General features: G+C 36.9%; 1 protein-coding gene across 8 annotated transcripts in view; it reads right to left on the bottom strand.

The window, feature by feature from the left end:
- Positions 1–14,939, bottom strand: part of Dnm1l (dynamin 1 like) — a 45,634-nt gene that overhangs the window by 8,130 nt on the left and 22,565 nt on the right. For all 8 annotated transcript variants that reach the window (XM_041678384.1, XM_041678385.1, XM_041678379.1 and 5 more), the window contains 9 exons: positions 14,712–14,798; positions 12,681–12,843; positions 8,870–8,990; positions 6,897–7,028; positions 4,684–4,890; positions 2,863–2,983; positions 2,516–2,671; positions 2,218–2,307; positions 254–346 (listed from right to left, as the gene is read on the bottom strand). In XM_041678384.1, the coding sequence (XP_041534318.1) occupies positions 254–346; positions 2,218–2,307; positions 2,516–2,671; positions 2,863–2,983; positions 4,684–4,890; positions 6,897–7,028; positions 8,870–8,990; positions 12,681–12,843; positions 14,712–14,798 (1,170 nt within the window). The remainder of the gene's footprint in view (positions 1–253; positions 347–2,217; positions 2,308–2,515; positions 2,672–2,862; positions 2,984–4,683; positions 4,891–6,896; positions 7,029–8,869; positions 8,991–12,680; positions 12,844–14,711; positions 14,799–14,939) is intronic.

The raw sequence follows: 14,939 nt of genomic DNA, 5'->3' as shown, positions 1-14,939 counted from the left end.
TCAATACAAAAAATTATAATAGTTACTGAAAAGGTGCAAGACCATTCTTCAACACTAATAAATAAATCCTTTTTGTTTCCTAAGTAGAAAGTAAAAATAACTGTCCCAGGTTATTTTGAGAACTAAAATTAAGAAAGCAATGTAATGACTTAAACGTATTTCCTGGGCATACAATCAGCAGCAATATGCCACATCTCTTGTATAAAATTACCTATAGCTATTTCCAACCTCTGAAAATGATCACTATACTCACCTCTATATTATTATTCATTAGCCCACAGGCATCAGCAAAGTCAGGATGTTTTGTGTTGATATAAGCTAGCTCAATCGCCACTAAATTATGTACCTACAAAAAACAAAATAAGACTAGTATACAAAAATATGCCAGTTTAGCCTAACTTTGGTAAGCCTAAATATAAAAACCTTAATACACAGAAAATATTGAAAAAGTATACGAAACATTTTCAAATACTTGATGACAATACTTGAAATAACACTCTAAGCCCAATGATAATAAGTTAACCTTCAGATTTAAAATTGTACTTCCAGTAAGGAAAAAATGACAGTAAGAGAGCTTTAAAGTAATTTCCTATTACTGGGAAAAGTTATTTACCTGATGAAGTTTTAAGTTCCAGGCTTTTAATAATTTGTTATTCAAACTTCATTTCAGAGTGTCAAATTTTAACAAAAATCAGTTCATAATTAGGGAGAAGTTAAACATGTTAATTTTATTCCAACAATGAATATATTTATGCCTGAGGTAGTTAGTAATAACTTAGCCTGAACCATGAAGCACATAGTTAAAATCAAAAGGGCTAAAAGTCTAATGTTATAGCAATCAAAAGAAAAAGTGAAAATTAATATATCATTCTTTCACAGAATTCCTAAGGCTTATGGAGAATAAGCTTAAGTCATTTTTTATCTTTAAAAAATTAATATTACTAGTTATCCATTAGTGGTTTTACTTATGTTTTTAACGTTTATAATGCATTTTAGTCATACTCACTGTTACTCTTGTTCCCTCCCCTCCTGTTCATTCCTTTCTTCTTCCCAACTAGCAGTCCCTTTTCTTTCATTTGTCTTTAATGACCCACTGAGTTTCAGTAGGGTTGCTTTAAATATTGGTGAGGGTAAGGGATTGTTTACAGGACCATGGCCACCTTTAAAGTGTTTTTATCTTCTAGTCTTTAAATTATGTTTCTGGTCACAGTTTTTCTCCAAAACTGATTACCCCACTGCCAATTCTGAACAAAAGAAAAATTATTAAAACATTACTTATCAAATCCCAAATGAGCAAGTGCACAAGGTGAGCTACTTGTTGTGATCAACTAGTTGTTTTCTGGCCAAGGTTATAGTGCTTCTAGTTAAATCACAAGATACAGACAAAAATATGCTGGGGGAAAAAAAACCCCACAAAACAAAAATCAGATTTCTTTTGCAGGTAATAAAAAAGGAACCAAGGCTCTTATGACTGTCTCAAGTTCCAGAACAGCACTCAACAACAGTGCAGAGCTGGTGACATGAAGTTCCAGTAGGTCTAGGATGCCGGTGGGTAGAATGTGAGATCAGGCTTAGGCATCTATGGACAGCAATCCCTGCTAAGCAAGCGACCACTCAGCAGCCACTCACAAACAGTTCCAAGGATACTACTGATAAACTTCAAGTGAGGCTCAGTAATCTGAGCCAAGACATAAATGCATTTTTAGTGGCATAAGAGTAATTTCAAATGCTAAAGCTCAGATTTCTGTCATTTTTTAGTATTTTTTTTTGGGGGGGGGGAGGTGGTGGACAGGTACATCTCACGATAGTAACAACTAACTCCTACCATCAGGTCACAGAACAAGCAGAATATGGGTTGCCCCATGTGCTTCAGATTCAGAATAAAGTGAGCTTGCTGTAAAGGTCTGGCTTGCTGAGCATCCTGCACAGACTAATTTACCACAACAACAATAGCAGGACAGAACAGAAGCAGCTACTCAAGACGTTTAACAATATTCTGTCCTCATGAAACTTGGAATTTCAGGCTAGTAATGATTAAAACATCAAAATCAAAATTAAAAATACTGTGTACTAAAATAACTAAAAACTTTCTTTGGAAATAAGACAAATACTTATGATTCACTGGGAAACATGCTTGAAGCGATCATAATGTTATACAGAAGAAAACAACCAAATTAAACCTTTGCTGATAGTGATTCAAACAAGACAGTAGCTCACCATTTCATTTGTAACAGGCAACCTTTTACGAAGAAGACAAGTCACTACTTCAACTATGGCATCATGAAGTTTAGGGAACCGTAACAACTCCTGTATATAACAGAGAAATAAAAATGTTAGTCTGTTTAATTGAAAACTAAATAATCACTGAAGTACTGAATTAGATTTGGAAGCTACATTTACAAACACCATTTAAAATCACTCATAACTAAGGGAACTAACGAGTTTGCTTTTAGCCCATTTTCTCCCACTCTGAACACAGGATTGATCTGATGGCCCTGTTCCATCTCACAGGTACCTGTGTACTGTAATTGCTACAATGCTGAATGATCCTCTGCATTTCCTCATGGACCAGTTCAACACACCGGAGACTGGGCTCTTCTAGACGCTTGATTTGCCTCTTGACCAGTAACTCAAATGAAACCTCAGGCACAAATAAAGCAGGACGGGGACCCTGAAAAGACAAAATTCAGCTCTATTATTATAGCTATGTGCAATTCACGTCTTCTAAAGGATAAAAAGAATCCCTTTTTTGTTCCTTTTCCTGAAAAATGTTTTAAATATGACAGCAAAAGAAACTGTACATCAACTTAAACTACGCATACAAATAAAGCTTTCCCTCTGCTTCTGGCTCGGCATACTCACGGTAGCATTTCTGATGGCAGTCAAAATGTCAATAGTGTTAAGGCCACCTAGCGGGTCAACAGATTCTAAGGTTCGCCCAAAAGTCTCATGGAAAATATAACAAATCCTAGCACCACCGCATCTGAAAGGCAAGGCATATGATTACACACTGCTATAAAGAAGCTACAAGTTATGTCTTTCTTTAAGCTTTAAGATTGTTTCATCTTCTGACAAAGCCTTATAAACCCAATGGCTTTATCAATTTATATCCCACCAACAGTGAATGAGGCTTCCTCTCAAGTCCACTCTGTTTCCTTTCAATATTTTTTCTTTAGAGCTGAATAGTGTTCCATTTATATGTGCTCCAGTGTCCATTATACATTCATCTGTTGATGGGTAAGTAGTTTGATTCCAACTCTTTGCTATAGCGAATGCAACAGTAAGCATGAGGTGTAATTACCGTTATGGTAGGTCACAGAGTTCTCTGGGTATATGCCCTAGAGTGAAATAGCTGGGTCATATGGTAGTACTATTTTTAATTTTTTGAAAACTATCCACTCATTTTCACAATGGATGTATTCAATATGCACCCCCACAGGCAGCGATCAAGGACTGCTCTAACATTTTGTCACGTTTGTTGATGAAGGTCAGTCAGACTGGGATGAGATAGTATCTCAAAATACTGAACACTTTTTAAAATAAGTATCGTCCATCTGTGTGGTTTTGTTAAAACTAAATCCCATTTATTTGCCCGCTTGATTAGGATTTTTATTTCCTTGGTATTTAATTTCCAAAACTGGCTGTAAAGTTTAGGTATCAGTCTCTAGTCTGAAGTGTAGTTAGCAACACACTTCAGGCTGGTTGCTCTGCTAATTGTTTCTTTGCTGTGGACCTTTATTTTCATGTTGTCCCCTATGCTGATACTATTCAAAAAATTCTTTCCTATCCCAATGTCTTCCAGGGAACTGACATGTTTTCCTCTAGAAGTTCCAGTAGCCTTTGGTCCACTTTGAGTTCACTTTTGTATAAAGTGAAAGAATCCACATTAATTCTGTATGTGGACATCCAGTCCTACCAGCACCACTTGCTGAACAGGCTCTCTGTTATCAAAATAATGTTTTTAACCATTGTCAAAAATTAAATAGGCACAGGTCTTTGTTTTACTTCTGGGTCCTCTATTCTACTCTATCAGTGTACCTGTCTGTTTTTTATGCCAGTGCCAGACTATCTTTATCACTATAGCTCTGAGTTTGACATGTTGGATTTTGTGAGTTCATAAAAATGCTTGTATTGTATATTCTAAACCCATGAAATATGACATTGGAACTTTGATAGCTATTCATTAAATCTGTAAATTAATTTTGGTTTCACATTCATTTTTAAAATGCTAACTTTGTCAATCCAGGAACATGTAAGCTCTTTCCATCATTTAGTATCTTCTGTGATTTCCCCGTTCAGTGTCTTTACATTTTCTTTACAGAGGTCTTTCTCTTTGGCCACATAATTATTTTTGGTTATTTGGATGGGGTTCATTTGTTTGAGAGCACATGGTTGATACATAGGAAGGATCTTTTTTAATATTAATTTTATATTGTGTAACTTTACTATGTTTAATAGGTTATAAGTTATCTAGTAGACTTAGCGGGGTCTGTTAAGTAAAGAATCCTGTCATCTACAAACAGAGATAGTTTGACTTCTTTCTTTCTTACCCCCCTTTAAATGTCTTTCTTTTGCCTTTAACTCAAAAGCTCTTGAGCCAGCTTCTCTACTATTAAAATTTAAATAATTTCAAGATTATATGCAATCCAAGTAACCAAATCTTCACAACAATGTCTTACTCACAGCTCAGAGGTTTCAATGTACTTTGCGGTTCCTTCAATAGTGTTACAGTACTCGGTGGCGAACTTGGTGATAAGCTGCAGTAAAGTAGCACTCTTATCGTCCACAGGTTCACCATAGCTATTCAGAAGAGACTGATATTGAGCAGCTAAGACATTTATCCTTGTTTTCAGCTCTGGTAAACAATCTCTGATATGATGCATAAGCAACCTAAAAGATCAGAAAAGCAGGTTTTAGCATAAAACCAAGTATTAATACTTCCAACAAGGCAATGAAAAAAAGGGTATAATGGTGAAATCTTCCTAGTACCCAGGTATTAAAGTCTCTTCAAGTATCTAAGGACTGGTGTGTGCTTCCAGAAAGATAACATTGAAGGGTTGGGAGGATCAGTCCCAGTTGAACTAATCACCAATGGCCAGTGCAGTAATCAATCATATCCATATACTGAAGCTACCATGAAAACTCAAGCAGAGTTCATGAAACTAACTGCAAGGTTCTGGAGCATGACACGCCCAGACAGGGCATCAACTCTGGTTCACTTTTCAATACCCTATACCTCGCCTTATCTATCCTTTCTAACTGCTCTACCTGTATCCTCTACACTAATCTTTTACTACATGAATAAACATAAACAAAGTGTTCATTGAGGCCTACTGCCTATTTCAGTGATTATAGCTCTTAAGAAAAATAGTCTATAGCTTTTGCTGACAACTGACATCTAAAGTAGAAGGGAAATCCTATAAAAAAAACCAAGACCTTAACCTATAAGATGTGATGTTGTCTCTACATAAATAGTGTCAGAAGTGAACTGCAGGACAGCTAGCTACAATCTACCAAATTACATAAATGGTATGTGGGGAAACCTATAGAAATCTTCTTCCAGAAGAACTCTCTGTTCTTATGTGTAAGAATAAGAAAACAAATTTTTAGCCCCTATATCCCAAGAACGGGAAATGAAGCAATCTTCGTTTAGAGGTCCTTAGTCTAAAAAAGAGCGAAACAAAACAAAACCCCCACAAAAGTAGCTGTAGTGATTGCTAGAAGAAAGTCACAAATAAAACTAGAACAAGGCACATTATTTTCAAGTCACTGTAGTCTATAAAGTAAGCCACCCAGTACAATTCTACGTAGAATTTTGGTTTAATAACCTTTTACAACAGTGTAAATAAATCTAAGATCCAAGTTCTTCTGCCTTCATTGTACCGGATAAGAGAAAATGGTGTTCCTTTTTTGTTCCTACATCAGTAGGTGTTCAGAATAGGAAGTATGGAACACATGTTATTTCTATTATGAATAAATGTAAAGAAATTCTAAATTAAAAAGTATGTCATGTGATAACTGAAAATTTTAATTAAATTCATAAAATCTAAATATCTGGAAATCACCTGATATCTTAGTAAAGTTCAAAATCCAATTAACTGTCAAAAACTTCCTAACTGCTCAGTCAGGGTACTGTGGTTGCCATGCCCTCCTGGTGTCCGTCCCCAAAGCTCACTGTACTCCTCAACGGCCACTGCTGCTGTCCAGTCAGCTTGCTGCTCTTCTTATGGGCCACATAAAACAGGTGAGCATTTTGATATTCGTTGGGTGACAATTTAAAAAGTCGGTGATAGATGGTTATGAGTTACATAAAGGGATGAACATACTCCTTGGCTATGACCCATTTCCAAGCCCCAAGTCACTGACACTGCTTTGTGGGCACACGGACAGTGAAATGATTTTGCTAGTGCTGTCTGCAGCCTAGAGGTTAAGGATAAAAGAAGACCCCATATGCAAATTTACCCCTACGTCATCCAGGAACTTAGATCAACTTTAAATGAACTGGGATCGTCACGCCAAAGGATCTGGGCCTCAAAACAAAGTGTGAACTCAGATGGGCTTCCCAAAGAGTTGTTGCTATTGTTACTTGATTGCAAACACTATTCAAAGTGTTTTATTTCAAAAATGAGTATTTAACCATATAATAGTAATGGGAAATGAGGTTGAACTGAAAATTAAAAAAACTTCCTAATTAAGAAAACTATTTGAATACTCACTCCAGAGTACATGACTTAATACCAAACATCCCAATAAATATAGAGACATTGCTTTACAAGAATTCAGAAGTGAAACTTTAAGGAACAGTATGAAAACATATATGAAATTAAATAGGAACATTCTAAGACACCAGTTGCCAAAAATGAAAACATTTCATCTTTAAAAGGTGAAAATGTTACCTATTCAGGGTCCTAGCAAGATACTTCGTTCCATTTCTGTTGGCCAGAGACGGGTATTTCTTCTGAAGAAAAGCATATTCATCACGGATTGAATCAGTCACACTCTTCTTATTGTTAATATCTAGCTGGCTCCTATGTTGAAAAATAGCAAACTTGTTCAACCGAAGCCAGTGCTGTTTTTCTCTGCTCGGGCTGAGTGTTAGCACCAGATACTGTTCCCTGACTTCTAACAAGGTGATTCTCTACAACATGCCTCATACTTTAGAGCACTGACACCTCAGCCAATAAGCCACCAAGGAGGGCAGAAAGTCAAGATTGGAACTGTTTGACTTAAGCTGAATAGTATCAGCTTTGTTGTTACTATTAACCTATGCACAAAAGTAGTATCCTTCAGTAAGCTGTAGACTGATATAAAAATATAAGCATATATCAGCTATATTTTACTTATGCATAGGTGACTAAATTCTACCAAGAATAAAGACGTTAACTTGAAGTGTAATCATCTACAAGTACAGGATGCAGTAGTATATACAGCACATGCTTGCCTGAAAAGAAACTAGCTGCAAGTTGTCGTTCAGTGAGAAAGGAATATATACGGACATCTAGAATGAACCTTAGATATCACTTAACAAAATATTTTCATTTTAATTTTTTTCTCAATAATTTATTTTTATGTGCTTTGGTGTTTTGCCCACATGTATGTCTGTGTGAAGGTGTCAGTTCTTGGAGTTACACAGTTGTGAGCTGCCATGTGAGTGCTGGGAATTGAACCTGGGTCCTCTGGAAGAGCAGCAAGTACTCTTAACAGCCGAGTCACCTCTCCAGCCCCTGAATTCATTTTTAATGACCTGAGGCCCTGAGATGTTAAAACTGACTCAAACCCTATTATATCAGACTACGTAGCAACTATAGTTAGCACTTAAGTCTCCAGATAACCGGTTTCCCTACTGTACAGAAAGGGAGACCTAAGAGAGACTGTCACCTGAGCACAGACAGCACTGCCTCCTACTAGGCGCTACTCTGAGAATTCCAATGACGCCATTGCTAACTGCTCACTGTAGAATGGATAAAACATAAGCCCTCAACAGTAGTTGTTTCTTTTCTATAATTTTTAATACCAGCAATTTTAGGATATATCTTTAAAGTTTCCAAGTCATATCCTGGCATAACACAGCATTACTAATGATATGGGATTAAAAACAATCATTAAAATCCCACCACCTTTCATTTCTCTTGAGTGGGTACAAATTAGGTAATACTTTTTTTTGTCACCTAATACCATTCTCATACATAACTTAAGTTGTACGAAAGAATTAGTAAAGGTTAATTATGTAATCATCTTCCATTTTGTGGCACTGAACCTTAGAAACATTTTCCATGGGGAAAATCAGAGAGGAAGAACAGTTTTCAAAAGGACCACCGAAGTGACTCTGAGTAAGAGCTCTTGCTGCCAAGTCTGAAACCCAAATTTAAACCCAAAACCCAAATAGAAAAAGGAGAGAACTGGCTCCTGCCAAGTTGTCCTCTGACCTCCATATACATGCTAATAAATACTTGAAAAAAGAAACCACCACCACCACCAAACCCCCAAATACTCGGAGAGGCGTTTGTCTCTTTTCAGTGCAGTGGCCCCTATGGCAACACCAGCATTAAGAACAAGAGGGGAAAACAGGACAGCACCACATTTCAGACAGAATTTCAAAATCAGGCTTGCTTTGAAGTGAGAATGCTGGGATTCTTATTCCATTCTTTCAATATTTATTTATGTGAAAACGTGCATACATGTTTATACATGCACATGGTATTCTTGGGGGACAGAAAAAGGGTACTGGATCCCTTAGAGCTCCAGTTACAAGTAGTTGAGTGACTGAATGTGGGTGCTGGGAACTGAATTTCGGTCCTTTTTAAGATAACAACTGTTCTTAACCACTAAACCAACTCTCTAGCACCTTTATTCCATTTTAATTGCTAACCTGTTAACTACTCCAATTATTCCAAGCTTGACTGGAATAACCCTTCCCATCAATACATCCATGGCATCAGTACCCGCATCCATGAGATCAAGTTTGGTGATTACAGCTAGAGTTCTGCGTCCTGGTAAGTATAAAAAGGAAGGGGAAGAGAGATCCATTAAAAAAAAGAAAGAAAGAAAAGAAAAAAAAGCATTACATTTAATAAAGGAAAATCTTCATCTATAATTCTACCTAACACTTTGCCTCTTCCATCATTTTGGAAATATTTTCCTAATATTTGCTTCTAGTACTTTATATGAAATTTAAATATGGCATACAATCTTAAAACTTGTTTTCATGAGTAATTTTTAAAAATAACTTTTTAAAATTATGTATACGTGAGTGTCTATGTATGTGCATGGAAAGAGGCCATAAGAGGGAGTTGGATCCTCTGGAGCTAGTGTAATAGACAGTTGTCAGCTGACTGATGTGGGTGCTGGGAACCAAACTCTGGTCCTTTGCAGGATTACCAAGTGCTCTTAACCACTGTGCCAACTCCCCAGCTCTGTAAGTAATTTCTTAGTAGTCCTTAGGTCAATATTTCTAAGCGTCTAAAATTTTGTTTAATATTTACTATTTTTGGTGTGTAATCTTGTCCCCCGCCCAACCCTTTGGCAGTGCTGGGCCGGGGGGGAGGGGGGGGAACCCTAGGGCCTTGGATACGCTAAGCACTCACTGTATTAGTGAACCACACGACCAGACTCTAATTCTCTTCTTTCTGACAAGTACATACTACCTCAATCCTAACAATTCACCTCCCCACAATACTCTTTTACTAGGCAACCAAAACTGTCCTTCAGTTCTACCTCTGTATTCTTTCATTCACCATGACGCATCTGAGGGCGGTCCACACTGTAGCAGACATGAGCAGTTCACTGTTTATAATAAACAGTTCATGCTGTTTATTATATGGGTGTACTAATTGAGCTATTCCTTCTTGATTTGAGAAATATTTGAGTTGTTTCTAGTTTGGGGAAAATATGAATAAAATCACCACAGATGTTTGTATACAAAGGTTTGTTTTTTAATGTTTATTTTAAAAATATTATTTTTTATGTATAGTGTTCTGCCTGCATTTATTCCTGCAGGCCAGAAGAGGGCATGAGAACTCATAACAGATGGTAATAAGCCAACCATGTGGTTGCTGGGAATTGAACTCAGGACCTCTCGAAGGACAGCCAGTGTTCTTAACCTCTGAGCCATCTCTCCAGTCCTACAAAGGGTTCTTTAATTCATTTACTCATTAGGGGTGGAAGGAGTGGAAGGGTCATGTAAATACAACCGCAGGTACAGAGGTCAGAGGACAACTTTCAGGAGTTTATTTCTCCTTTTACAATGTGATAGCTGAGGCCTCCAACTCAGATAGATCATCAGATCTGGCAGCAAGAGCCTGTACGGGCTAAACCATCACCTGCTAACCATCACCCGATAAACCATCACCTGCTAGCCATAACCCAATAAACCTTCACCTGCTAACAATCACCCACTAAAACCATCACCTGCTAAGCCCCTGATTTCTGAAACGGGATCTGAGTGGACATTAGCCCAGGCTAACCTTACTCTCTTGGATGCTGGTGTAACAGTGAGTGAGCATTCCAGGCTCCAGAGGTTTTCATATGAAAATTTAACATGGGATTGCTGATTAAAAGTTGTTTCCCATAGTTGGGCAGCGGTGCACACCTTTAATCCCAGCACTTGGGAGCCAGATGCTAGCCTGATCTACATAATAAGATCCATGATAGTCAAGCTACACAAAGAAACCCTGTCTTGAAAAGCAAAAAGCAAAAGACAAAAAAAGAGAAAGTTGTTCTCCTTTCCCAAAGTAAATGCAACACTCTACACCAATATATATAACAATTCCAGCAGAGGCAGGTGCAACTTTGATTTTGTTTTGTTTGTTTGTTTTTCGAGACAGGGTTTCTCTGTAGCTTTGGAGCCTGTCCTGGAACTAGCTCTTGTAGACCAGGCTCGTCTCGAACTCACAGAGATCCGCCTGCCTCTGCCTCCCAAGTGCTGGGATTAAAGGTGTGCACCGCCATCGCCCGGCCAGGTGCAACTTTGAATAGGCAGTTTTCAGTTATAAACATTTTCTTTGGGCTGGAGAGATGGCTCAGCGGTTAAGAGCACTGGCTGCTCTTCTAGAGGACCTGAGTTCAGTTCCCAGCACCCACATGGCATCTGACCCTCACACCAATGAACATAAAATAATAAAAATAAAATTTTTTTTTTAAAAAAAAAATCTTTTTTGTTCCAAACCTACAAAATCACCACTTACTGTCGTCACACATTGTGTTATCCCCATTAAGAAGTTGCTTCTAAATTGCACCTAACTGCTTTTGTATGTGCATATATGCATGTGTATTTATGTGGAGTCCATACACGGGACATCTTCTTCAATTGCCTTCTATCCTATTCTTTGAGACAGGGTCTCTCATTGATGTTGGAACTCACCAACTGGCTAAAGTGGCAGAAGAGTAAGCTCTAGGGGTCTGTCCTCCTTCCTTTAACCCCAGCACTGGGTTACTAAGGTGTTTCGATGTGCCTGGCTTCTAGGGATTTGTACCTGGGTCTTCATTCTTGCACTTCAAACACTTTTTCCAACTGAGTCATCTCTCTAGCACCACTTCTAAATTTTGATACTAATAAATGTATTTGATAGTAATATATACTAATGTAGGATACTAATATACATATTAATATTACATTATTTCCTTGTAATGTATTGCCAATTTAGATCATCTAACAAGTTCCAGGCCAGCCAGGCCTACATAGTGAGGCATTGCCTCCAAGAAAAAAAAGATTACTAGATTAAATATATGTCCATCTTATTGCTTGATTATTTTATTAGTGTATTTATTTAGGGACAGGGCCTTATGTAGATCACCGTAGCTGACAATGACCCTTTCTTACTCTTACTCCCAAGTGCTGGGATTTCAGGTGTGCACCACCATACCTATTTATGAAAACTTTAATTAACAGTTGTTTAATTTTTATTTAAAATTATTTTTTTCAAAGCAGGGGAAAAACTGTAACAAAGATGTTGATCTTCAAACATTTAGGTGAAAAAATGGTTTCCTTATGGGCCAATTATCCACTCACTACAAAGCTAGCATTTGATATAGACTGAGAGAAGCCTCTGTTATCCTAAGTATCACTGAGTTACAATCGGGTAAAGAGTACCTTGTAAAAAGAGATACCTTCAGGGACCCCTCTAGACTAAGTCTGTCTTGTGCTTTTATCTACAGAAAGGAGATTCTATAGTTATTTCTTGTATCATAATAATCTATACAATTATGACTTACGTATTCTTCTTTTTTTTTTTTAATCAAGACAGGGTTTCTCTGTAGCTTTGGAGCCTGTCCTGGAACTTGCTCAGTAGACCAGGCTGGCCTCAAACTCAGAGATCTCTGCCTCCCAAGTGCTGGGATTAAAGGTATATGCCACCATTACCTGACAAGTTATGTATTCTTAAATGTTGGGTATTCAAAACCTGAAATTTCACTTTCACAAATAAAAAAACATTTTAAAAACTAATGTTAAAATTATTGGATAGGTACTAAAAATATAGACCTTATAGGAAGTATTTTTGCCTACCCTTTACAGCAATCAAGTAACTGTTTTCTGTTCTAATTGCTGTTTAAAATTATGGGAAAAATAAAAAGCATTTTAAGATCTGTATTAACTGGAGATATTCCTTTCAATAATATTTTTTTCTGAGGAAAGATTTACCATGGTAAGTCAAACATTCATTAAACAAAACATCTGTCCTTACCATCTGGATCTACCTCTCTGGAAATCTTGAGTGCCTCTGATGTTGCCATATCTGTATTTGCAGCAGTGACAGCGAGGATGATGGAATTGGGATTACTGATGAACCGAAGAATGAGCTCTCTGATCTGAAGCTCAATATCCTTTGGCTGATCACCTACAGGTACCTAAACAAAACGAAAATGAGCAATAATCAAAATCAACTCAGCTTTTTCCACAAATTTAATTCACAGAATACAAGTGTTTCTGTATGTATAAATAGCTAAAATAAATTAATAATATGCTATAGCAGTACCTGGGAATCTCGTAATGTGCAAAGCCTCAAAATGTAACTCTTCCAAATATAAAAAATTAACTACTTCATAAATCATATGTCAAGGACTATTGAGTATCAACTGCATACAGATGATCATTCATTCATTCATTCACTCACTATTTGTCAGGTGAATCCATTTATTCATTCCGTGTATGGTGACAGCATCTGGCACTCTTCTACATATTGAGTTAAGTCACAGCAATAAAATGAAGATATTCAAGTTCCTGCTTTCCTAGAGCATCTGTCTTAGTAATAAGAGGCAAATACTAAACAGACACAACAATTTGGCCCAAGAGGTAGATGAGGCAATCAAGAACACAGGCTGAGGAGTGATGCTTCTAAATTCTTGCTTTAAATGATGTTTTGAAACAGAATAATCAGGGCTACCTGAATTAGATAATAAAGTTTAGATGACTAAGCAGAAACTAAAGGTAAAGAGAAGTACATATAGACATCTGGGGAAAGAACATTCCATACTGAGTGAATAATAAGAGCAGAAACCCAGAACAAAAGCAACTCGAGAAGAAAAATAGAGAAACCTAGTATGGGGGCCTGTAGTCCCAGCGTCTGGGAGTAGGAAGATAAGGAATTCAAGGTCAGCCTCAGTAGACAGACCGATAAAGGCCACCCTGAGATGGAGAAGTAAACTAATAAAGTAAGAGAATAACACAGGAGTAGATATTTCCAGGAACTTAAGCTTGTACTCTCAGTATTCTCAGTAGAGAGAACTAGGAAGTCTCTGAAGAGATTTTAAGTCAAGAAATGACACAATCTAATTTTCACTTTAATAGAATACTGTGATTACTTAAAAGATAAGAACAGGGGCTGGACAGATGACTCAGTAAAGAGCACTGTGCTTTTCCAGAGGATCTAGGTTTAATTACCTGCACTCATATGGCAGCTCTCAACTGTCTGTAACTCCCTCTCCAGGGGATTTGACACCCTCACATAGATATACATATAGGTAAAACACTAATGCACATAAAAATAAACAAGCGAGACCTATTATATGCCTTGTAATTTATGCTAATCCAAGTGAAATAACAATGGTTACCTCTGCTATGAATATGTAAAGAGGTAATAGAATTCTGGATATAATTTAAAAATAGGGAATGCCCAGAGATTTGCTGAAAGAGAGATTAAAAAAAAGGTAAAGAAAACTTAAGGACGACTGTAAGGTTTTGGCTGACCAATCAGTACAATGTAATTGCCAATTATGAACATAGGGAAGATAATGGATCAAATATAGTTAAAGGACAGATCAGAAATTTGGTATTAGACATAGCAAAACTGTAATGCTTATTAAAACATTTAAATGTGTATGCCAAGTGCTTAGATGGACATGTACCTGGAAATAATCTGAATGCCAAAATATTCAAACTCATGAACTTAAAGCTATATACTATCAATCTAATTAGATTGTGTTTTGTGTACCTAAAGAGCACAAGAAATCTAAGAAAAGACCTGTTCAGACTATAGTGGGACAGCAAGAAACCAGCAAGCAAGAGGAAAAAGGGGTGGTCAGAGAGACTGTAGATGGGATTCTAGACTGTGATATACTGGAGCCAAGGTAAAGAAAGCATTTTAAGGAAAAATGAGGGCTTTCTGATATTAATAATAACTGCAAAATCAACTCATTATTCTCAGATTAGGTTAATGTTAAAAAGAAAACAAAACACATTTCTTTAAACGAAAACATGAGCAACAGATATTCCTTACCTTGGTCATTCCTGGTAAATCCACAAGTGTCAGATTGACAACGTTGGGTGAGAAAACCTTAAGATGGATTGGCTCAGGGCTTACTCCCTAAAAATGAGTTTCAAATATATTACAATCAGAATTAAATTTCAATTAATGAAATGCTAAAGTAAACTACATTCAAGTACATAGACTTTAGATGCTTTAAAATATTTATTAAACTATGGTTCCTAAAATTTTTCAGTAATA

The sequence above is a fragment of the Microtus oregoni genome, unplaced genomic scaffold (genome assembly GCF_018167655.1).
Source record: "Microtus oregoni isolate MIOR12 unplaced genomic scaffold, Mior012 000029F_ref0000214, whole genome shotgun sequence".
In the NCBI taxonomy this organism is placed as follows: domain Eukaryota; kingdom Metazoa; phylum Chordata; class Mammalia; order Rodentia; family Cricetidae; genus Microtus; species Microtus oregoni.
The sequence above is the reverse complement of the archived record's forward strand: the minus strand, read 5'-3'. Positions and strand labels throughout refer to the sequence as shown.